General features: G+C 39.3%; 2 protein-coding genes across 3 annotated transcripts in view; both read left to right on the top strand.

Annotated features, from left to right (window-relative positions):
• Nucleotides 1-1,141, top strand: part of SLC30A5 (solute carrier family 30 member 5) — a 34,698-nt gene extending 33,557 nt beyond the window's left edge. The window contains exon 17 of one of the 2 annotated variants that reach the window (XR_014020912.1): nt 810-941. Coding sequence is in view for 1 of the 2 variants with exons in the window: in XM_081284947.1 (XP_081141073.1) it covers nt 810-980 (171 nt within the window). In the remaining variant the exon portion in view is untranslated. Of the gene's footprint in view, nt 1-809 lie in introns of both variants that reach the window. The other variant, XM_081284947.1, reaches the window with a different exon arrangement.
• Nucleotides 1,142-13,078: 11,937 nt separating this feature from the next.
• Nucleotides 13,079-19,504, top strand: CCNB1 (cyclin B1). Its single transcript, XM_081302039.1, has 9 exons — nt 13,079-13,407; nt 14,078-14,248; nt 14,344-14,514; nt 15,360-15,542; nt 17,454-17,612; nt 17,808-18,044; nt 18,267-18,407; nt 19,040-19,150; nt 19,387-19,504. The coding sequence occupies exons 1-9, from the start codon at nt 13,387-13,389 to the stop codon at nt 19,492-19,494; spliced, it is 1,302 nt and encodes a 433-aa protein (XP_081158165.1). The 5' UTR covers nt 13,079-13,386; the 3' UTR covers nt 19,495-19,504.
• Nucleotides 19,505-22,633: the final 3,129 nt, after the last annotated feature.

The following is a 22,633-nucleotide window of genomic DNA, read 5'->3' as shown; positions in this document are numbered from 1 at the left end:
GTTGAAAGGTGACCCTGCTCCAGGAGTAGGGCGGATCCTGTTAGAAATAGGGCAGCTCCAGGATTAGGGCGGATCCTGCCGCACCCACTACTTTGGAGTTCACGTTGAGTTCTCGCGGGATTCCGAGAGAATTGGCACGCGGAGCCCAGTGGAGGGAATGTGTTCCTTGGAAGTGTGTGTAGAGTGCCTGTGATAGTTCAGGAATTAAGAGTTGTTGTTTGAACCTACAAGGCTTTGTGGCAGCTCGGTTATTTGTGCCCAGCCAGACTTAAGACAGGATCAAAACAGCCCCAAGGGCTGGAGATGTGGCTCAGTGGTAGAGCACTTGCCTGGGCATGTGTTAAGGCCCTAGGTTCAATACTCAGTACCACCAAAAAAAAAAAGAAAAAGAAATTCCTGTGGCCCTATGGTAGATGCAACTTATGGAAACCTTAGCTGTTCTTATTTTCTACTTTAAATGTCAGGTCAGTAATTTAATGACCTTCTTACAGGTGTATCTAACTTTTTTATTTTATTTTTAGTTATAGATTGACACAATACCTTTGTTTATTTTTATTTTTATGCGGTGCTGAGAATAAAAACCTAGTGCCTGACACATGCGAGGCAAGCACTCCACCACTGAGCCACAGCCACAGCCCCACAGATCTATCTAACATTTTAACTAGATAATAAACATTTCTCTGAGGGTTTAATCTTAGATTATCTATAACTATAAAAAACATATTAATTATGTAAGATGTAAAGATGTAATACTTTATGTAAAGATTAAATACTTTAAATGCTTTCAAATGTCTGGATTTTTGTAACAGGTTACAGGAATACTTAAAGATGCTGGAGTAAACAATTTAACAATTCAAGTGGAAAAAGAGGCATACTTTCAACACATGTCTGGCCTGAGTACTGGATTTCATGATGTTCTGGCTATGACAAAACAAATGGAGTCCCTGAAATACTGCAAAGATGGTACTTATATCATGTAAGATAATCAGGAATTATCCCTGGGAAATGACAATGATTAAATGACACTGTTTATAATATTGCCAGAAGGACAAAAATTGCACATAATTGTACAAAAACTTTTAAAGCTCCCTACTGTTGGATCAAGGAATCTTTCTTAAAGAATATTTAAATACAGAATGAAGCATAATAGTATAAGAAAAATAATTACCATATTTGAATTATGAGAGCAATTTAAAATTTGAGGGAACATGACGTACTGCATCGTCTTCAAAAATGGACACATAATGATGGATTCTAGTGAAGACCAAAATTACTTCTGTATGTTTACTTTCTATCAGAAAGCATCTCCATTGTAAATATGTATTTACATGTTTATTACAAAGACCCAAATGAAAAGTTTTTAGTCAATTTTTGCATAGCCTGAGGATAAAATAGGAATAAAAATTCTATATTTATGGATTTTCTGTATATAAAACTGGTTTCTAATTATAACTTAAAAGTAAAATCTGTATTGCCACTTTAAATGTAAACTAAATTATTTAGAAGAAACTTCAGCCACTGATTTGAGATAAGCAGTGAGAATAGGGAAGGATAACTTTACAGTTTTTGATGTATTACAAAACCAACCACTCTGTAAAATAAATTTTTTTACTTTTGGTAATATTTGCAAATGAATAATTAATTTATTAGGGTAAAAAACTTATACTAAGTTGTGTCCATGTTTTTCATTTACTTGTCATCTTTCTCCAGAGTAGAATATTCCATTTCTTATTATGCATTCGGCATTCCAAGCTGTTTATCACACTGGTATCCAAGCAATCCTAGGCTTTTCAACTTCTCATTTGCCTCCATATGTTGTAGAACAGCCAGTTAAGAGAATGATTACCAACACAGAGTTGAATTCTCTGCCTATGGATATAACTTTTTTCAAATTTCTGGAAAATGTAGCTAAGTAAGAAATAATCAAGTTGAGCGTGGTGACACACATTAGCCCCTGTAATCCCAGGGACTCAGACGGCTGAGATAGGAGGGTTGCGAGTCCAAAGCCAGCCTCAGCAACTCAGCAAAGTGCTTTGCAACTCAATGAGACCCTGTCTCTAAGTAAAATACAGAAATAGGACTGGGAATGTGGCTCAGTTGTCAAGTGCCCCTGAGTTCAATCCCTGGTACCAAAAAGAAAAAGAAATAAACAAAAAATAGTTATGTCGGGATTTAATAAGTAAAATTTGTCTGTAAACATTTAGACAGCATGAAATCAAACTGACATATAATTACTTTGAATAATGATATCTAATTATATTTTCATTTCGAATTTTAAATGGATATATCATCCAAAAAGACTTTATAATAAATATATAATAATGCTGTTTTATGAATACCAAAGAATGTTATCCAAAAGAAACTTTTGAATATCTATAAGCATCTGAATAGTTTCATTCTTATGCTAGGAATTTTGAAAAGTAGCATAAATTTAATATGGGTACTATTTTCTTATCTATTATAATGGCAAACATGTATTGTAAATGATATTTTTGTCTTACTAATTTTAATATGTGAGGAATTTTAGAAATTTGCTATAAGTTATTTTTATATTCCATGTCTTCTCTTTGCACATTTTTTTGGTCCAGAATCTTCAGTTCATATTAAAATTTTTGAGTGGTGGGAAAATAATTGCACATTGATGTTTTAATGCAATTTTTATACATTAAGATTTAAAAAAAAAAAATTTAAGGGCTGGGTTGTGGCTCAGTGGTAGCGTGCTTGCTTACCATGCATGAGGCACTGGGTTCGATCCTCAGCACCACATAAAAATAAAAAGAGGGGCTGGGGATGTGGCTCAAGCGGTAGCGCTCGTCTGGCATGCGTGCGGCCCGGGTTCGATCCTCAGCACCACATACAAACAACGATGTTGTGTCTGCCGATAACTAAAAAATAAATATTAAAAATTCTCTCTCTCTCTCCCTCTATCACTCTCTCTTTAAAAAAAAATAAAAAATAAAAAGATAATAAAGTCCATCAACAACTAAGAAAATATTTAAAAAAATAAAATAAAATAAAAAGAAGGTCTAGGGAAGAACTGGTTGTCTTGTCCTTTAAAAAAAATAAGTAAATACTGGGCTGGGGTTGTGGCTCAGCAGTGGAGCATTTGCCTAGCACACATGAGGCCCTGGGTTCAATCCTCAGCACCACATAAAAATAAATAAATAAAATAAAAGTATTGTGTCCAACTACAACTAAAAAATAAATATTAAAAAATAAAGGGGGGGCTGGGGATGTGGCTCAAGCGGTAGAGTGCTCGCCTGGCGTGCGCGGCCCGGGTTCGATCCTCAGCACCACATACAAACAAAGATGCTGTGTCCGCCAAAAAATAAATAAACATCAAAAAAAAATCTATCTCTCTCTCTCTCTCTCTCTCTCTCTCTCTCTCTCTTTCTCTCTCTCTCTAAAAAAATAAAAAATAAATTAAAAAAATAAAGGGGGCTGGGGTTGTGGCTTAGCGGTAGAGTGCTCGCCTAGCACGTGCGAGGCCCTGGGTTCAATCCTCAGCACCACATAAAATAAAGAAAAACAAAGGTATTGTGTACAACTAAAAAGAAATATTTTTAAAAAATAATAAGTAAATAAATAAAAAAATTAAAAAATTTAAGCAGTTAGGAGGGTACAATAAATATTACACCAATGTTAAATTTTTCATTTCCCTTAGAAGGCATATAACAGCAAAAATAAATTAATGTGATTGATTGAGAACTATCAGGGTGGAAGAGAAGTGGGCTGACAGTTAAGGGGTATAGCTGGAAATTAGAGCAACTAGGTTTTGAAAGAATCAGGTTGCTAGTTCCATTTCATGGAAACCATGTGACTTTAGGCAAATCAGCCTCTTTTTTTAACTCTAACTTCAAAGGCAGCTTTCATTAATTTCTCTCTTTTTAAAATAATCATTCTAAGAGATTTATTAGATATTAAGTATACAGATAAGTTTAAAATAATATCCAAGACAGAAGCCTATTTGATAGTTCATTTGCTCCGAGAAAGGAGGTGATTGTTTATCAGTCTCTCAACCATTATTTCTGTTATTACGAACTTAGGAGCATATGATTTCCCCTTAAAATAGACTTTGCATCTTTTATTTTATTTTGTTTTTAATATTTTTAGGTTTTTTGGTGTTTTTTTTTTTTAATTTTTATGTGGTGCTAAGAATCGAACCCAGTGCCTCACACATGTAAGGCAAGTGCTATACCACAACCCCCACCCTTTGCATCTTTTATAGTATAAATTTGTTCCCATCGCTGGCCCTAGTGGCGCACATCTGTTACCCAGCGACTCATGAGCCTTAGGCAGGAGGATTGGGAGTTTGAGACCAGCCTCAGCAATGAGGCCTTAACCAACTTAGTGAGACCCTGTCTCAAAACAAAAAATAAAAACAGCTAGGGATGTGGCTCAATGGTTAATATCCCTTGGTTCAATCCCCTGGTACCAAAAAAAAATTTTTGTTGTTGTTTCTTTAACATAATAACATTAACCTTTTCTAGTTTCAATAGAAAAATAATGAAGCTACATAATTAGACACTTCTCAACAAAGGATTCTGTTTTTGCTTTATATTTAGATAAAATGTACATATTCATAATATGTGTTTGGAATACTACTCAGCTATAAAGAGCACTGCAAAAAATAATTAAAATAAAATTACTGTTACATACCACAGAGATGAATCTCAAAAATATGTTAACTGAAAGAAGCCAGACATAAGAGTTCACACTGATTCCTTTATATGATTAAGTCCAAGAACATATAAGACTAATCTAGGGTTTTAAGTGTAGCACAGTAGTAGAGTGCTTGCTTAGCAAGCATGAGGCCCTAGGTTTAATTCCCAGCACCAAAAATAAATAAATAAATAAAGACTATAGTGATAGAGCATGGGAAGTGGTCTGTATTATAAGTTTTCTATTGCTGTTATAATTACAAATTATTGCAACCTTACTGGCTTCTGTAGGTCACAGTCCAGTATAGGTTTCTCAGGGCTAAAATGGAGGAGTCAGCCGGTCAGTGTTTCCTCTGGAGGCTCCAAGAAAGAATCTGTTTCCCTGATCATTCAGGTTGTTGACTGAAGTTAGTCTTTCTGTATATAGACTGAGGTCCCTGCTGTTCATACCTTCTAGAGGTCACCTGGGTTTGTGGACTCCTTCCTCTATCTTCAAAGCCAGCAGCAAGTCACTTGTCATGCGTCAAATTTCTCTGCCCCTTTTCCTACTGTTGCATCTCTCTGGTTTTTCTACCTTCCTTTTCTACTTTTAAGGACTCAGTGTGATTACACGAGGCCCACACACATCTAGGGTATGCTCCCCATCTCAAAGTGTTATAAGACGGGCTGGGGATGTGGCTCAAGCGGTAGCGCGCTCGCCTGGCATGCGTGCGGCCAGGGTTCGATCCTCAGCACCGCATACCAACAAAGATGTTGTGTCCGCCGAGAACTAAAAAATAAATATTAAAAATTCTCTCTCCTCTCTCACTCTCTCTTTGAAAAAAAAAAAGTGTTATAAGACCCTTTTGCCATGAAAAGGTAATATATTCATAGATTCCAGCCATTAGGGCCTGGACATCTTAGGGGAGGATGTATCACAGCACGTGTGGTCTTAAGGGTGTACAGGATTTGTTGGAAAGGAGGAAAAGGGAATATTTGGGGAGTGTTGAGATCATTCTACATCTTGGTCAGGATAGTGATTAAACAGCTGTACACAACTGTCAAATCTTTGAAATTTTAATTTCTACATTATTCATTTTCTTTCTCAAGTTTTTTTTTGGGGGGGGGCCTTGGGGTTTTTTCAATTTTTCATTATTTCACAATTACTTTGTGCTAAGCACTACATTAGCATTTCACATGATCATATGCATTTTTTCCTCCTATTTCTCTAGTGTTACCATATATTAAGTATGCTTGAACTGATCAAGCTTGATAGTGCAGTGTGGTTGACTAGGTTTTTTTCAGATATTTATTGTTCTATTTTATGGCTATTTTTCATTTGAATTTAAAGCCTAAGGAGGTTCCCCCTGCAACTTTGGGAAGTACCTAAATTTTTCAATATTAACATTCACATAGTTATGGAAAGCCTTTTTAAGGAAATGTGCTAGCCAGGTACAGAGGTGCATGCCTGTAATCGCAGCAGTTTGGGAGGCTAAGACAGGAGGATTGCAAGTTCAAAGCCAGCCTCAGCAATGGCAGAGTGCTTTGCAACTCAGTGACGCCCTGTCTCTAATAAAATACAAAATAGGGCTGGGAATGTGGTTCAGTGGTTGAGTGCCCTCGAGTTCAACCCCTGGTACCAAAAAAAAAAGAAAATGTGCTGGTTTGCTATGAAACAAGTCTATAATCTCAGCTACTCAGGAGGCTGAGGCAGGTGAGGCAGGACTACAAGTTTGATGCCATCCTAGACAACTTAGCAAGACCTGGTCTCAAAATGTAAAAATAAAGAGCTGTGGCTATGGCTCAGTGGTAGAGTGCTTGCCTGGAACATGTGAGACACTAGGTTCAATCCTCAGCACCACATATAAATAAATAAAATAAAGGTAAAAATTTTTAAAAAACAAATAAATAAAAAGGGCTGGGGATATAGTTCAGTGTCCCTGATTCAATCTCCAGTACCAAAAAAAAATGGGGGGGGGGGGTTGCTGGGGAGGTAACTCAGTGGCAAAGCACTGACTACACTGCTGTAGTTGCTAGGGATAAAGTCATCAATAATTAACAGTCCTGCCCTGAGGAAGTATACTTTCTAGTGAAGACAGCCTAATATATAACAAAATGTCAGGTGTGCTAAGTGCTATGAAGAAAAGCATTAGCTATGGAACCCTTCTCGTGTCAGATGAACACCGTTTTAAGCAATAAATACATATATAATTATTATCTTCATTTTACTGATGAGGAAACTAAGGCAAGGAATGTTTAATTAACTTGCCCAAAATTATATACCTAGTAAATGGGAAAGCCAGCTCTTCAAACCAGGCATTATGGATTCAAGAGTTGACATTCAACAAAAGCAGAGTTCAGGCCAAAGTGCCAGAGAATGTGCTAAAGAATGATTAAAGAGGTTCTCTGTGGAAGAAGGCTTTAGGACCTGATGGAAGAAAGGCCACAATATCAACTATTCTAGACTGAGAGTACATCAAATGCAAGGGCTTTTGAGGAAGGAAGTACTTCGCATGATTTCAAAACAAAACAGGCTTGGGGGGGGGGGGTAGCTTAGGTGATGGAGCACTTGCCTAGCACATGTAAGGCCTGGGATTTAATCCCCAGCACCACAGGAAGAAAAAATATATGTGTATGTGTGTGTGTGTGTGTGCGCGCGCATGTAGAGCAAGAAGGACAGTGATGCAGCAAGATTAGGCAGATGACACTTTGAGGACTTGGGAGCCTGTAGATGTACCTCCCTGAGTAAAGAGATTGTCATGAACCAATGTGTTTCAAAAGGATCAGAGGAGGAGAGTGAGTAGGATATAGGGGACAGTTGGCAGGTTTTTTGCTGAAGCTCAGTAGAGAGAACAATGACTGGGACTAGGTAATGTACTCATTGCCTTTTATTTGTGAATTTGCTTTTCCAAGATAAAAACTATAGGGTCTTGATTTAACATCTGAGTAGTCATTTTATATGTTAACCGCCATCTTATGAGATTAAGTTTCATTTTCCTGTACTTCCTTTTACCCGAACTCCTCCCACCCCCATTAGTGACCTACTGCATGTTACCATAACTCTACGCCAATACCAGAAGGACAGGACCCCTTGACTCTGGAAAGCCCCAGGGTGCCATAGACCTAAGCCAATCCCATGTTATTCCTACCCGCCCAACTCTGAGGCAAGCACCCCCCCACAACCTATCCCATAGCACCACAACTACAGCTCCAAACCCTTACCCCACAAAAGCTGAACACCAGAATATCTCCACTCTATATATAGAGGGATGGCCTTTATTTGTCTGCTTTGACAAATAAACCTTTGTGTGGATCTCTGCCTGGTCTTTCATTTCTCGCTTGCTGGTCACTCGCTTTCTCACTTTCTTTTCAAAAACATGAATCAGACACAAACCTTTTCTTTAGTATGCTTATTACCATGCTTAGGTAAGATAAGACACATAAACGGTTATAAATAGGGCTGGGATTGTGGCTTAGCGGTAGGTAGAGAACTCACTTAGTGTGCACCACATAAAAATAAATAATAAAATAAAGATATTGTGTCCAACTACAACTTAAAAATAAAAATTATAAGTAAATATTTAGAGAGGTTTGACACCTTCACAGAGTGACAAATTTCAGAATGTAGAGGTTACTTTTAACTAAAAGGAAAAGAAGACTTCATGGAGATAGCATTTACAGACCTAAGAGATGAATGAGGTTTGGAAGTAAAATGAGAAAATCATTTGTAGTTGTTTTTGCATGCTCATGAGAAACTAATGTAGCTCCATTTTTTAAAATAAATAAATAACAGCAGCTTCTACCTCAAGGCCTGTCCTAAGGAAGGGGGCGTGACCCTTGTCCTTGGAAAAATCCACAGAGCACTCCTAAGTACATACCCACCCTGCTGAGTTGTTTGTCTGTAAATAACAGGAGAGGTCTGTGGCACCAGGTGTCCCTGACTCAGGATTAGTGGGGACCCATAGCAACCCCCCTGGCAACCTCCAATCAGCATAAGACAGGGAAAATACATGGGATGCCAGATGACCCCCAAGTAGTTTATGGTTTTGATAACATGCTGGGAAACCATGTAGTTTAGCACATACACCCCTCGTGGCCTAAACCAATCAGCTCAAACGAACCCCCCTCTTGTACTAGCCAATCACCTCTACCCAACTTGTTCCCGCCAGTGAATATGCTAATCAATGTTAAGAGGAGTTGTTTGATTTGCCGTGTGATGTTGTGATGCATAGAGTGTCCCCCTAAAACCTATAAAATCTCACTGAACAAAGGACCAGGACTCACTCCCTGGGACCACTGCTTCGGAACGGTTGTGAGTCCAGGCTCCAGCTTGCAATAAAGACTCTTGTGTGATTGCATCGGATTCGGCTCCTGGAGGTCTATTGGGGTCCCACGAATCTGGCATAACAATCACATACCTCAGATTTGTATACCTATGGTTAGAAAGTAAGGTCAGGAGTGGGACTTTGAGTCTACTTGAATACCAGGTTAAATATCTGTAACTGTGCCTCTCTTTAACAGTTACAAATTAATCAAATTATACTGACTTATCCTTTTATTGGTTGCCTCAATTTTCCATAAGAGCAAAATAGGAATGCCTAATATGAAAGACTGAAAATTTATACTGAGATGGGCTGACCTAGGAATCAGATTCTCCCAATAGATATGGTCCAAGGGCTACTTATTCTCTGACTTAAACAGATGAAGTCTGGATCCACTAAATATATGGCAAATTCCTGCAGAATTTATGGAAGCAGCTAATTTATTGGAACAGTTTTATCAAAGGTAAGTATTTAGTCAATAGATGTATTAAGTGCCCAATATATGTAAAGCAGGATGATGATACAAAAAATATATAACATTGTCTCTCCCCTCATAAGAAGGCACTAGTTACTGAGCATATAAAAAGTTGTAAAATAGGAGCTGAGGATGTAGCTCAGTAGTGTGGCATTTGCCTGAGTTCAATCCATAGCACACGCGCACACACACACACACACACACACACACACAGATACCCCAAAAATGTATAAAATATAGAGCCAGAAGCCATGCAAGCTCTTGAGAATGAAAAAAAGTAATATTATTCCACATTCAAAGGAGAACAAGAACTCTTCTCCTAGAAGTGAGAAAAGCCTTTATGGATGAGAGGGCATATGTTTATAATGTAGGAAAATCGGTGGAATTAGCCATTCTTTTTTTTCTGGTGTGGAGATGGAACGGAGGGCCTCTGCACATGCTAGGCAAATGCTCTATTGCTGAGCCTATAAGCAATGATTTTGAAGCTTGAAGCTTGGCTCATTTCATATACTGGCTGACACTTCTCTTTAAACTCTGAAATTCAGGTTAATTAGCTGTGAGCACCATAGCTTTTGGGTAATCAGTGGGCCATTTTGCCACAATCTGGCTGGGCACAATTCCGGAGCCACTTATCAAGCAGAAATGAACTTTATTTTTAGAACACACGCCGCACCAGGGAGCTCTTCAGGAATTCCCTCAGAGCCCAACTGCCACCACCGGCTTCCGGAGAGCCTCTCCACCCCCCACTCCCCGGTTGGCTGGGTCCCTTGGGTGGAGCCAAAAGAGTCCCCCAATGAGCAGCTCCGAAAGGGCAGGGAAACAGCCCAATGAGCATCACCGTGGAGGAGCCAATCAGCTGGCAGCTGGAAGTTTGCTGGGGCCACAGTGAGCCAATCAGCTGGAAGTTTGCTAGGGCCCCTTCAGCAATGGCTCTCAACACCATTTCTTCTGTTCACCACCCCCATATACCCGACCCCCACCAATCAGCAGATTATAAAGTATAGCTGGGCACCAATATAAAACTATATATTTTGTTTTTGGGTTTTTTTTTTTCCAGTACTGGGGATTCCCAGTGCCTGGTGCATGCCTGAGTCTACCTCTGAGCTACATGCCATCCTTTTTATTTCCTTTTTTTTTAAAGACAGGGTCTAGGGCTGGGGTTGTGGCTCAGCGGTAGAGCGCTCACCTAGCACATGCAAGGCCCTGGGTTCGATCCTTAGTACCACATAAAAATAAATAAACTAAATAAAGGTATTGTGTACAACTAAAAAAATAAATATAATAAAAAGACAGGGTCTCATGAACTTGCAGGACTTTCAATCCTCCTAACTCAACCTCCAGGGTGGGGATTACAGGCATGCACCCACAAGCCCAGTTTAAATTGTGCTTTCAAATTCTCACTGTTACATTTCATGTTCCTCAGTGCAGTTTGAGGGCATCAGGCTACTACTCAGTCTTCTACAAAAACTACTTTCTTTCTTGGGGCTGGGGATGTGGCTCAAGCGGTAGCGGGCTCGCCTGGCATGCGTGCGGCCCGGGTTCGAGCCTCAGCACCCCATACCAACAAAGATGTTGTGTCCGCGGAGAACTAAAAAAATAAATAAATATTAAAAATTTAAAAAAAAAAACTACTTTCTGTTTAAAGAAAGGGAAATAAACCAGGAGTGGAATGTGGAAGAACCCTCACTTCAATTTCTAGGACTGGTAAGGGTCCTCTCTCATTCTCTATTCTCCACCATTCTTCTTTGCATCCTCCTCTTTTGTTACTTGCCCTTTCTCTTATTCATTTCCTTTAATCTGGCCCCATCATTTTTTATTTGGTACTGGGGACTGAGCCCAGGGACACTTAGCCACTGAGCCACATCCCCAGTCGTTTTAACTTTTAAATTTTGGGACAGGGTCTCACTAAATTGTTTAGAGCCTCTCCAAGTTGCTGAGGCTGGCTTTGAACTTGTGATCCTTCTGCCTCTGTTTCCCCAGGCACTGGGATTACAGGTGTGGACCACCATACAGGGCTTCTTTTTTATTTTTGAGATGGGGGTCTCTCTGTCTAGCCCCAGCTGGCCTCAAACTTCCGAACACAAGCAATCCTCCTGCCTCAGTCCCCCAGTAGCCTGGCCTACAGGGCTCATGACACCACATTCTGCTTGCCTCCATCTTCTTGCCATCACTTAATTCAGCAGACTGAAGGTAGCATGAGGACTAAAGTTGAAACAGATTTCTCAAATAGGATATTTACTTGTGAAATACTCTGTCTCAGGGAGTATAACTTACTCCTAGAGCAATGTTTTTGTAGAAAACAAAAACAAAACTAGTTATCCTCCCAAGACTGCTATAATCATCACAATAAATAAAGCTTTTATGCTGAGGAGACTTTTTTGCAAGAGTAAAAGAAAGTTCAACTACACAAGGCCACATTCAAAATATAACAAAAAACTAATTTCACTACCTTCTCAAGTACTGATTCCAAAAGACCTCCATAAACCTACCTGCACTCCTGTAATCCCAGCTAAACTGAGGCAGGAACATCACAAATTTAAGGCCAGCCTCAGCAACTTAGAAAAATAAATATTATTTTTAAAAAGGGCTGGAGCCAGGAGTGGTGGCACAGGCCTGTAATCCCGGTGGTTCGGGAAGCTGAGACAGATGATTGCAAGTTGCAAGTTCAAGGTCAGCTCAACAATGTAGCAAGGCTCTGAGCATTTTAATTAAAACCTGTCTCAAAAAATAAAAAAGGGGCGGGCATAGGGACACACGCCTGTAATCCCAGTAGCTCAGGAGGCTGGGACAGGAGGATGGTCAGTTCAAAGCCAGCCTCAGCAACGGGGAGGTGCTAAGCAACTCAGGGAGACCCTGTCTCTAAATAAAATACAAAATAGGGCTGGGTATGTGGCTTGAAGTCAAGTGCCCCTAAACTCAATCCCTGGCACCAAAAATAAATTTAAAAATTTTAAAAAGGGCTGGGGAGGTGGCTCAGTGTTTGAACACTCCTGGGTTCAATTACTGGTACTAAAAATAAAAAGGGCTGGGAATGAAGTGCAGTGGTAGAGCACCACTGGGTTTAATCCCCATAACCTAAAAAAAAAAAAAAAAAAAAAAAAAAAAAAAAAAAAAAGAGTAACTGAAAAGTAAATGCGTTAACTTTGCTTCAAGAGTTGCCCATTTGGGCTGGGGATGTGGCTCAAGCGGTAGCGCGCTCGCCTGGCATGCGTGCGGCCCGGGTTCGATCCTCAGCACCACATCCTCAGCACCACATACCAACAAAGATGTTGTGTCTGCTGAAAACTAAAAAAAATAAATAAATATTAAAATTCTTTAAAAAAAAAAGAGATGCCCATTTGTAGCATGTATGTGTATCCCATAACACCATATTGTAAATCCACGGAGCTACTGGAATGATCGAATGAAAGTCTTTCATGAACTTTAAGATGTTATTACTGTTACTGAAAGGGAAGAGAGTGTGTAACAATAAACTTGTCTAAAGCCAGAGGTGCAAGTTTCTAAAACAAGGAGGAAAGACTGCAGCAGGCGCAGAAAACACGCACTCACGCCCTCCCAAGTAGGCGGTGCACGCAAGTTGCACGCCTCTCCCAGGAGGCCGCGGTGCTCCAGAGCGCCGGCGCGGAGCCAGACAGCGCGAGCAGAGGGCGGTGTCTTGGGGGCCGCAGCTTTCCCTGGCCCCGCCCCTGTCGAACGTCTTCGTGGGGTCGCCCTGGAAACGCATTCGCAAGAACAGACTGGGGCCAATGGGAAGGGAGCGAGTTCCATGAATGGACCAATAAGGAGGGAGCTGTGCGGGGTTTAAACCTGAGCGGGCCGGCTCCTCCCGGCGTGCTGCAGAGGAACGGCTGTTTGTCTGTGCTGGGGTCAGGTCTTTAGTTAGTCCAAGAATCCAGTGTTCCCGTTCCTGCTTCTGCCAACTGAGCCGCTGCCTGGTGAAGAGAAAGCCATGGCGCTCCGAGTCACCAGGGTGAGCCGTTGCGGACCGTGAAAAAACGCGGTCTTTCTTGCTCCGGGCTTCCTGCCTTGACTCACCTGCGGGAGTCTCCGGAACCCGAGAGGACCGTGGCTACTACGGGGGCAGTATGGGAGAGGGGTTACCGGGAGAGAACTGAGCTGGGCCTCTGGCGAGCTGGGGGACTTTTTGGGGACGAAGGAAGGTGAGAAAAAATTGAACTGGATCTTGGATATAGACCTTGAGAGTAGATGGAGGAGGATCAACGGGAAACCTTTTTAAAAAAGCAATGGAGGACCCCTGAGTAAGCCCCCCACCAACAGCGTAAACCTTTTCCCAGAGCAGTATCTGTACTTGAATACCCCTTTCGACTGTAATTCACGTGACTAAGCGGGGACTAAAGAGGTAATCCCGCAATAGGTGAATGAAGAGTTTCTGGGAGGAAAATGACTGCTGAGGCCTTAGAGCCTGGAACCACGTCTCTCCTTAGAACCCATTTGCAGCCAGCTTTCCTTCTTTTATTTTGGCGGTGCTGGGGATAGAACCCAGGGCCTTGTGCATGCAAGGCAAGCACTCTACCAACTGAGTTGTATTCCCAGCCCCTAAATTGTGTCTACCTTAATTAACTCTTGACTTACTCGAGCCTCCCTGGACCAGCCGTCAAAAGTGCTCTTTCTTATTTCAGAACACGAAAATTAATGCTGACAATAAGACCAAGATTAGTATGGCAGGGGCAAAGCGTGTGCCTGTGGCCACTGTTGCAGCCTCCAAGCCTGGGCTGAGGCCAAGAACAGCTCTTGGAGACATTGGTAATAAAGTCAGTGAACAGCTGCAGACTAGAGTGCTTCTGAAAAAGGTAACTATCTTCCTGACCCAACTTCCCTGAAGAGCCCACATTCCAGCTGTGACCCTTGATAGAGAAACATTCCATTTTCTCTCTTTCATCCACAGGAAGCAAAACCATCAGCTACTGGAAAAGTTATTGCTAAAAAACTATCAAAACCTTCGGAAAAGGCACCTGTGTGTGTGCCAGAGCCAGAGCCTGAGACTGAGCCTGAGCCTGAACCTGAACCTGAGCCTGAACCTGTCAAGGAAGAAAAACTTTCGCCTGAACCTATTTTGGTAAACTTACTCTTTATTGAGTGCTTAGCATAGGGCAAGCCCTGCTAAACACTTTATGTGCAATTAATCTCATGAGTTTCTTTACTATGTCTCTACTAAATTTAAAGCCTCTTAAGGATGCTGAGGCAATTCCTAGCACAGTTTGACTTGAAGAAGGTGCTCAATAAATATTTGAACAGTGTGGTAAAAGGAGCATAAAGGAAATGGTTAAAGGCAATAAAGTCAGTTAATCCTTGGTACTCAGGACAGAACTTATATTTTCCTGAGTAGTGAAAAGCAATTCCTGTTTTGAAATGGACTAAAGGGGGCTGGGGTTGTTGCTCAGTGGTGGAGCGCTTGCCTGGCATGTGTGAGGCTCTGGGTTCGATTCTCAGCACCGCATATAAATAAATAAAATAAAAGTTTGCCAACGACTAAAAAAATATTAACAACTAAAAAAAAGAGTAAACATTAAAAAATTTCACCTTTAAAAAAAAAAAAAGAAATGGACTAAAGGCTCATTTGTCATTAGTTTTTTAATTAACTTCACATGATGCTGATAAACAGCTTTATGACTTGCTGGTTTTCTTTGGCAGAAAGTCTAGAATATGAATTTGCTTCTCTTTTGCCTGTTAGCAGTTACATTCTGCTGACTTTAAATTAGCTTAATCTAAATTGACATTTTCCTTTTTATATTATTCACTTCCTGAGAAGAAATTGAACAAATCTAATTCTTTTCTTCTAAGGAAATGAATTGTCTTCAGCAGTATTGTTTCTTGAGTTGGTGTTACCAATAATCTGACCTTCATTCCCAAGTTATAGTGTGTGTCCTCTGCAGTTATTTCAAAAGTTCTCTCTGTTTCAAGGTTGATACTCCCTCTGCAAGCCCAATGGAAACATCTGGATGTGCTCCTGCAGAAGAATATCTGTGTCAGGCTTTCTCTGATGTAATTCTTGCAGTGAGTGATGTGGACGCAGAAGATGGAGTAGATCCAAACCTTTGTAGTGAATATGTAAAGGATATCTATGCTTATCTGAGACAACTTGAGGTCAGTAAAATCACTAGAGTCCATTTTTTCTAAACTATATTTAGTTTCATTAAAATTTGGGGGGTTATTGTTGTTTTGTTTGAAATGGGGTCTCATTATGTTTCCCATGCTGACCTTGAATTCCTGGGTTCAAGTGATACTCCTGCCTCAGCTTCCTGAATAGTTGGGACTACCAGCATGTGCTGCTATACCCAACTATTAAAGATACTTTCTATCAACAGTTTACAGTAATGAAGCAGGACTTTGGCAATATTTTCCTTTTGGCAGGGAGGTTACTGGGAATAGAAGCACAGAGTACACTCCATCTTCTGTTCCTTTTATTTTTTAATTTTGAGACAAGGTCTCAGTAAGTTGCCCATGCTGGCCTCAAATTTGTGATCCTCCTGCCTCCTCCTCAATTTCTGGGATTACAGGCAGTGGATTTGTTTTGTTTTGTTTTGTTTTGTTTTAACTAGAGATTGAACCCAGGGACACTGAGCCACAGCCGCAACCCTTTTTATTTATTTATATATTTATTTATTTTTGGTACTGGGGATTGAACTCAGGGGCACCCAACCACTGAGCCACATCCCCATTTCTGTTTTGCATTCTATTTAGAGACAGGGTCTCACTGAGTTGCTTAGTGCCTCACTTTTGAGGCTGGCTTTGAACTTGTGATCCTCTTGTCTCAGCCTCCTGAGCCACTGGGATTACAGGCATGCACCACCACGCCTGCTGCAACCCTTTTTATTTTGAGACAGGTCTCACTAAGTTGCTTACGATCAGCTTAGTTGCTGAGGCTGGCTTTGAATTTGCAATCCTACTGCCTTACCCTCTCAAGTCACTGGGATTACAGGCATGCAGCATCATGCCTGGCAGCATTTGTTTTTGTTTTGTTTCTTTTTAGTATTTTTAGTTGTTGACGGACACAACTTTACTTATTACCTTTTATGTGGTGCTCAGGATCGAACCCAGGGCCTCATACATATGAGGCAAGTGCTCTACCACTGAGCCACAACCTCAGCCCTCGTTTTTTTGTTGTTGGTAAATTTTTTTTTTTATTTAATTTTTTTAGTTGTTGACTGGCCTTTATCGAACCCAGTGCCTCACGTATGCCAGGCAAGTGTGCTACCACTGAGCCACAGCATCAGCCCTGTTAAAAATTTTTTAAACTGGGGCTGGGGATGTGGCTCAAGCGGTAGCGCGCTTGCCTGGCGTGCATGCAGCCTGGGTTCGATCCTCAGCACCACATACAAACAAAGATGTTGTGTCCGCCGAAAACTAAAAAATAAATATTAAAATTCTCTCTCTCTCTCTCTCTAAAAAAAAAAAAAAAATTAAACTTTATTTTAGTTATTTTTATGTGGTGCTGAGGATCAAACCCAGTGTCACACGTTAGGCAAGCGCTCTACCACTGAGCTGAAACCCCAGCCCCCTGGCAGCATTTCTTTCTTTTTTTTTTTGCCTTTATACATGTACTTTGTTGTTGTTGTTTTTTACATTACAATTCATATCTCTGTTTATATATAAAGTGTGTTGACACCCAAGTTATTGACATTTTTCTCTTATTTCCTAAAATCTCAGTCAGGCTCTGGTTTTTCAGTCTTCAGTGAAAAGATCTGAAATGATGGTATAGTGTCTTTATTTGTGAGGAAGGTGGATACAGAATGTGCACCAGCGGCAGTGGTAATGAATTGGACATTATAACATCTGACAATGTTAAAAACCTGCCACATTATTCTAGCTAAGATTTGCTTTCTTCCCCAGTGAAGTTAGTTACCAAATGAATAATTGGACTAAAAACTTATAGATTCTAAATACCTCAAATCTATTATATTTAGAAACAAAAAAACTCACCTTTCTGGACATAAATGTCACATGCAGTTGTGCTTCTAAGGATAATCTGCATTTTTTTTTTTTTTTTTTTTTCAGGAAGAACAGTCAGTGAGACCAAAATACCTACTGGGTCGGGAAGTCACTGGAAACATGAGAGCTATCCTAATTGACTGGCTAATACAGGTTCAAATTAAATTCAGGTTGCTGCAGGAGACCATGTATATGACTGTTTCCATTATTGATCGGTTTATGCAGGTGAGCCTGGTTCAGTAACTGAAGGTTCTCTATTCTAGGGTCTTAGCTTAGTCATAAGAAACTTATTTTTCAGCTAAAATCTGTCTCAGGAGATAAAATGTCATTAGTTAAGATTTTGCTATAGACGTATGTATCCTTCATAACTGTCTCCTTTTGTAGTACATGTTATTTACCCAGTTGAAATTCTCATTATAGGATAATTGTGTGCCCAAGAAGATGCTGCAGCTGGTTGGTGTCACTGCCATGTTTATTGCAAGCAAATATGAAGAAATGTACCCTCCAGAAATTGGTGACTTTGCTTTTGTGACTAACAACACTTACACTAAGCACCAAATCAGACAGATGGAAATGAAGATTCTAAGAGTTTTAAACTTTGGTCTGGGTCGCCCTCTACCACTGCACTTCCTTCGCAGAGCATCTAAAATTGGAGAGGTACATACTCCTTGAGAAGCCTTCGTTAGGATGTATTAGGGAATACTGCTGCTGGTTGTATATTAAATACCTAATGACTTGTGGGAAGGGATAAAGATGTTTTTTATTTATAATCAGGTTACATATTAATATCATTATGAAGCCTTTTTTGGGCAATTGCATTTGAGAACTTGTAGACTACATTTGTAATAAGAAGTTCATTGATAGTGGGTTTTGTTCCAGGTTGATGTTGAGCAACATACTTTGGCTAAATACCTGATGGAACTAACTATGTTGGACTATGATATGGTGCACTTTCCTCCTTCTCAAATTGCAGCAGGAGCTTTTTGCTTAGCACTGAAAATTCTTGACAATGGTGAATGGGTAAGATCTATCTTACAGAACTCCGAAGCTTTTAAATTGTAAATGATGTTTGAATACAGAATTTTGTCATTTCCACTGGTTCCTAAATATAGAATCTATAGAAGGAATGCTAAAAATAATTTATGATGTCATCTTGATAGAATGCTCTCATTTCTTTACTGAATTTAATCTCCATAAACCCTTTGAGAAAGACATAGTAGCTGTTACCCTTTATATATGTAGAAACTGTCAAATGACATAACTGGAAATTCATTCGTAATCATTGATTCAACTAATATTTCTCCTGTTTGTCAGGTACTACCCTAAACCCTAGAAATAGAGCTATGAATAAGAAACTCAGCCTCAAGGAACTTGGAATCTAGCTTTGGGGTGGACAACCCAGCAATTACATTAGTGTAATGAGATTTGAGCAGAGGTTTCTACAGAAGCCCGAGAGAGAAACGGGGGAAAAAAGAGGCTCAAACTTGTCTTAAATTTTAATTAAAATTAGTCATATAGTGTGTGTCCCCCTACCCCTCTTGACTAACATCTAGAAACTTTATGAAAAGTTGTAGACATTTGTAATAAGAAGTTCATTGATAAGTGGGTTTTGTTCCAGGTTGAACGTTTTTGACATTTTGTTTTTGTCTTAGACACCAATTCTACAGCATTACCTGTCATATACTGAAGAGTCTCTTCTTCCTGTTATGCAGCACCTGGCTAAGAATATAGTCATGGTGAATCAAGGGCTTACAAAGCATATGGTAAGTCAAATTAATGATGAGATGTTGAAAAAATGAGAATAATTCAGATTTACTGCCTGCAAATTCATACTTTATTTTTGAGGAGATCATGTTAGGTGTTTTGGGTTGCTGCTGCTGTTTTACCTCTGAGCTGTACCTCAGGCCCAAAGTGTTGATTTTTTTAAATGAATCCTATACTATTAGATATTGTAAATTTTTGTTTTCCCAGTGTAATTACTGTGCTATTTCTCTTCCAGACTATCAAGAACAAGTATGCTACATCTAAGCATGCAAAGATCAGCACTCTAGCACAGCTGAATTCTGCACTAGTTCAAGATTTAGCCAAGGCTGTGGCAAAGGTGTAACTTGCAAATTGAGTTGGAATACTATATCTGCAAATAAAATTGGCACCATGTGCCACCTGTACATATTATACTACCTTTACATACTTTTACATACTTCTAAATAAAGGTCATGGCCCTTTTTATTTTTCATAGTTTAACTCGTTTTAATGTGGTTGCTTCCTATTCGTGGGTAACCTGAAAGTTGTCTTAAAAGGATGGTGGGGAATATTTTTTAAAACTGCTTTCAGTTTACCAGGGGATCCAACTGATGTATATAATTGTTGCCTATGTGTTAATATACTTGTTATATATACCTGGTATTTGCTTTTTTATGAGGTGGTAAAAGTATCTAAAACCGTTACTTCATTAGGGAATACCACATGTGAGCCAAATCAGCTTGGAAAATCTTCTGCCTAGTTCTATGTTAAATATAAAAAACTGCCGCCTCATCCTTAGTCCTTCTGTTTTATTTATTTATTCTGAGGTTTTCTGCCCTAAGTGATTTACTTTAACCATTATTTTTAAGCTGTCAACTTTAATAGTTTTTTTTTAAATGTTTTCACTTTGAAAAATGAGAATTTTAATTTGCATTCTAAACCTTGTTTTCATGTCATGTATTTATCATTGTTTATTGGTTTAACAAACAGGATGCTCAAAAACATACAAAGGTAATCTTGTTAAGAGAAAGGTAATTTACCCCCCCTTCTCAATCCCATCAAAGGTTTGGAATGTATTCTTCCATTCCTTGTATAAATAAAGAGACATTTAAGTTGTTATAGAGATTTTTTTTTAAATAGGTTTCTTCTATACATAGAATTTCTCTTCAACTGTATATAGGCCTTCCTGGATTTGTGCATCACATTATGTGGTAAGGATGTACTGCAGTGTATTCAGCCATTGTCCTGTGACATTCAGACTGCATTTTCTCTTGCCTATACAGAACATGCTGTTGAAATATCATTCTATACTATGCTTTTCTTTATGCTAGATTTCTCTGATTATGCATTTTAATTTGTGACAGGCAGAGCCAGATACTTTCTTGGTATCATGCAAATGTGCTGGTTTTCTTTGCCTCATTGTTAGAATTGAAGGTCTTCAACTGGCAAAAAAAATATATTATTTGTTATTTTAATTGAATTTCTGGTGGCAAGTTGAATAAATTGTCTTATCAATGTGGAAGGCTTTCTGAGCTTCTCATTTGCCTTATGCTGTCTTTTGCCATGCAGGAAGTTTTCATGTAACCAAATCTGTGGGTTTTTTTGTTTTTGTTTGTGTGTGTTGCTTCTGAAATCTTAAGGTCAAGATAATTCCCAAACCATGAACAATTTCTAAAACTAATTTTTTGTGTGTGTGTGTGTTGCTTCTGAAATCTTTTTTTGTTGTTGTTTTTTGGGTTTTTTTTTTAATTTTTTTTTAAGAGAGAGGAGAGAGAGAGAGAGAGAATTTTTAATATTTATTTTTTAGTTCTCGGCGGACACAACATCTTTGTTGGTATGTGGTGCTGAGGGTCGAACCCGGGCCGCACGCATGCCAGGCGAGCGCGCTACTGCTTGAGCCACATCCCCAGCCCCTGCTTCTGAAATCTTAAGGTCAAGATCATTCCCAAACCATGAACAATTTCTAAAACTAATTTTTCTCATTTAGGTCTATACTTTAGTAAACCATTTATTAATTTATTTTCAGTGCCAGGGATTGAACTCAGGGGTGTTCTGTCACTGAGCTTCATCGTTAGCTCTTTTATAAATTTAGACAGGGTCTCACTGAGGGTCTCAGGAGGCTGAGACAGGAGAATTATGAGTTTGAAGCCAGCCTCAGCAATAGCAAGACACTGAGCAACTCAGTGAGACCCTGTTTTTAAATAAAATGAAAAATAGTGTTGGGGATGTGGCTCAGTGGTCAAGTGGCACATGCCTGTAATCCCAGAGACTCAAGAAGTCAAGACAGGAGGATTCCAACTGTGAAGCCAGCCTCAGCAACTTAATGAGTCACTGTATCAAAAACTATAAATGGATGGGAATGTAGTACAGTGGTAATGCCACCCTAGGTTAAATTCTAAGTACCAAAAAATAAAATAGGTTGGAAGTAATAATCCAGTTCTTATATATCATTAGTTATTATAATTATTAATCATTATATATTATATACCAGTTATAGGTATTCTACATCTGGGACAATGGAGCTAAATGGGTTGTGCCATGATCCATTCCCTAGGTGATTGTTTAAGTTCCATCCCAAATCAGCAACCAAAACTTCACCTGAGAACTTGTAGAAATGCAAATCATAGTCCTAGAAGCATCCAGAAATAGCCCTCCCCATAATCTGATGCATTCTCTGGTTGAAGAACCATTGCATGATTTTTTTGTTCCAAATCTAGTCAGTGGATAACCTGATGGACAACTAACTGCTGGCAAAAATGAGATTTGAGATGAAATATTGGAAGGCAGTTTGGATAAATGGTTAAGTGAAAAAAGAACAATAGGATCACTAATTTTTATTTTTTTTTTTTTGTTTTTGTACTGAGACTTGAACTCAGAAGCACTCTACCACTTAGCAACATTCATAATTCTTTTATTTCTTATTGTAAGACAAGATCTTGCTAAATTTCCTAGGCTGGCCTCAGGCAGATTCTCCTGCCTTAGGCTCCCAAATATCTGGGATTACATCTGTAGGATCACATTTTTATAAAACAAAATTAATTAAAGGAAACAGAATGTTCCATGAGTTTGGGGGTAGGATTAGCAAGCCTAATGCCTTTTACATCCTACTATGCCTTTTTTTTTTAAGACAGAATTTTTTAATATCTATTTTTTAGTTTTTGGTGGACACAACCTCTTTATTTTTAATTGTTTTTAATGTGGCGCTGGGTTTGATCCTCGCGCATGCAGGCAAGCAGGCTACTGCTTGAGCCACATCCCCAGCCCCCTATTATGCCTTTCGAAAGCCAAGGAAATTAATACCAGGAGCTTTATTAGATATAGGAGGGAAAGCACCTGTGTGGTCAAGTTTAACTGGGAACTGCTGTAGCTATAAAAATTCTCAACCCTCTTTCTTTTTTCGCTTTCCACATATTTTATTGGTGCATTATTGTTGTACACAGTGATGGAATGTGTTGTTACATATTCGTACATAAACAATTTATATAACAATATAAATAAGCCAA

This window comes from Spermophilus citellus, assembly GCF_964194105.1.
Source record: "Spermophilus citellus genome assembly, chromosome: 1".
NCBI classification, from domain to species: Eukaryota; Metazoa; Chordata; class Mammalia; order Rodentia; family Sciuridae; genus Spermophilus; species Spermophilus citellus.
Note: the sequence above shows the minus strand (reverse complement) of the source record. Positions and strands in the feature narration are given on the sequence as shown.

Bases quoted from the DNA above. Each gene is read 5' to 3' on its own strand.
- CCNB1 (XM_081302039.1), top strand. From the start codon at position 13,387: ATGGCGCTCCGAGTCACCAGG. The intron at 18,045-18,266 runs GTACATACTCCT...GTTTTGTTCCAG, and splicing joins GAGCATCTAAAATTGGAGAG to GTTGATGTTGAGCAACATAC. The intron at 19,151-19,386 runs GTAAGTCAAATT...TTTCTCTTCCAG, and splicing joins AAGGGCTTACAAAGCATATG to ACTATCAAGAACAAGTATGC.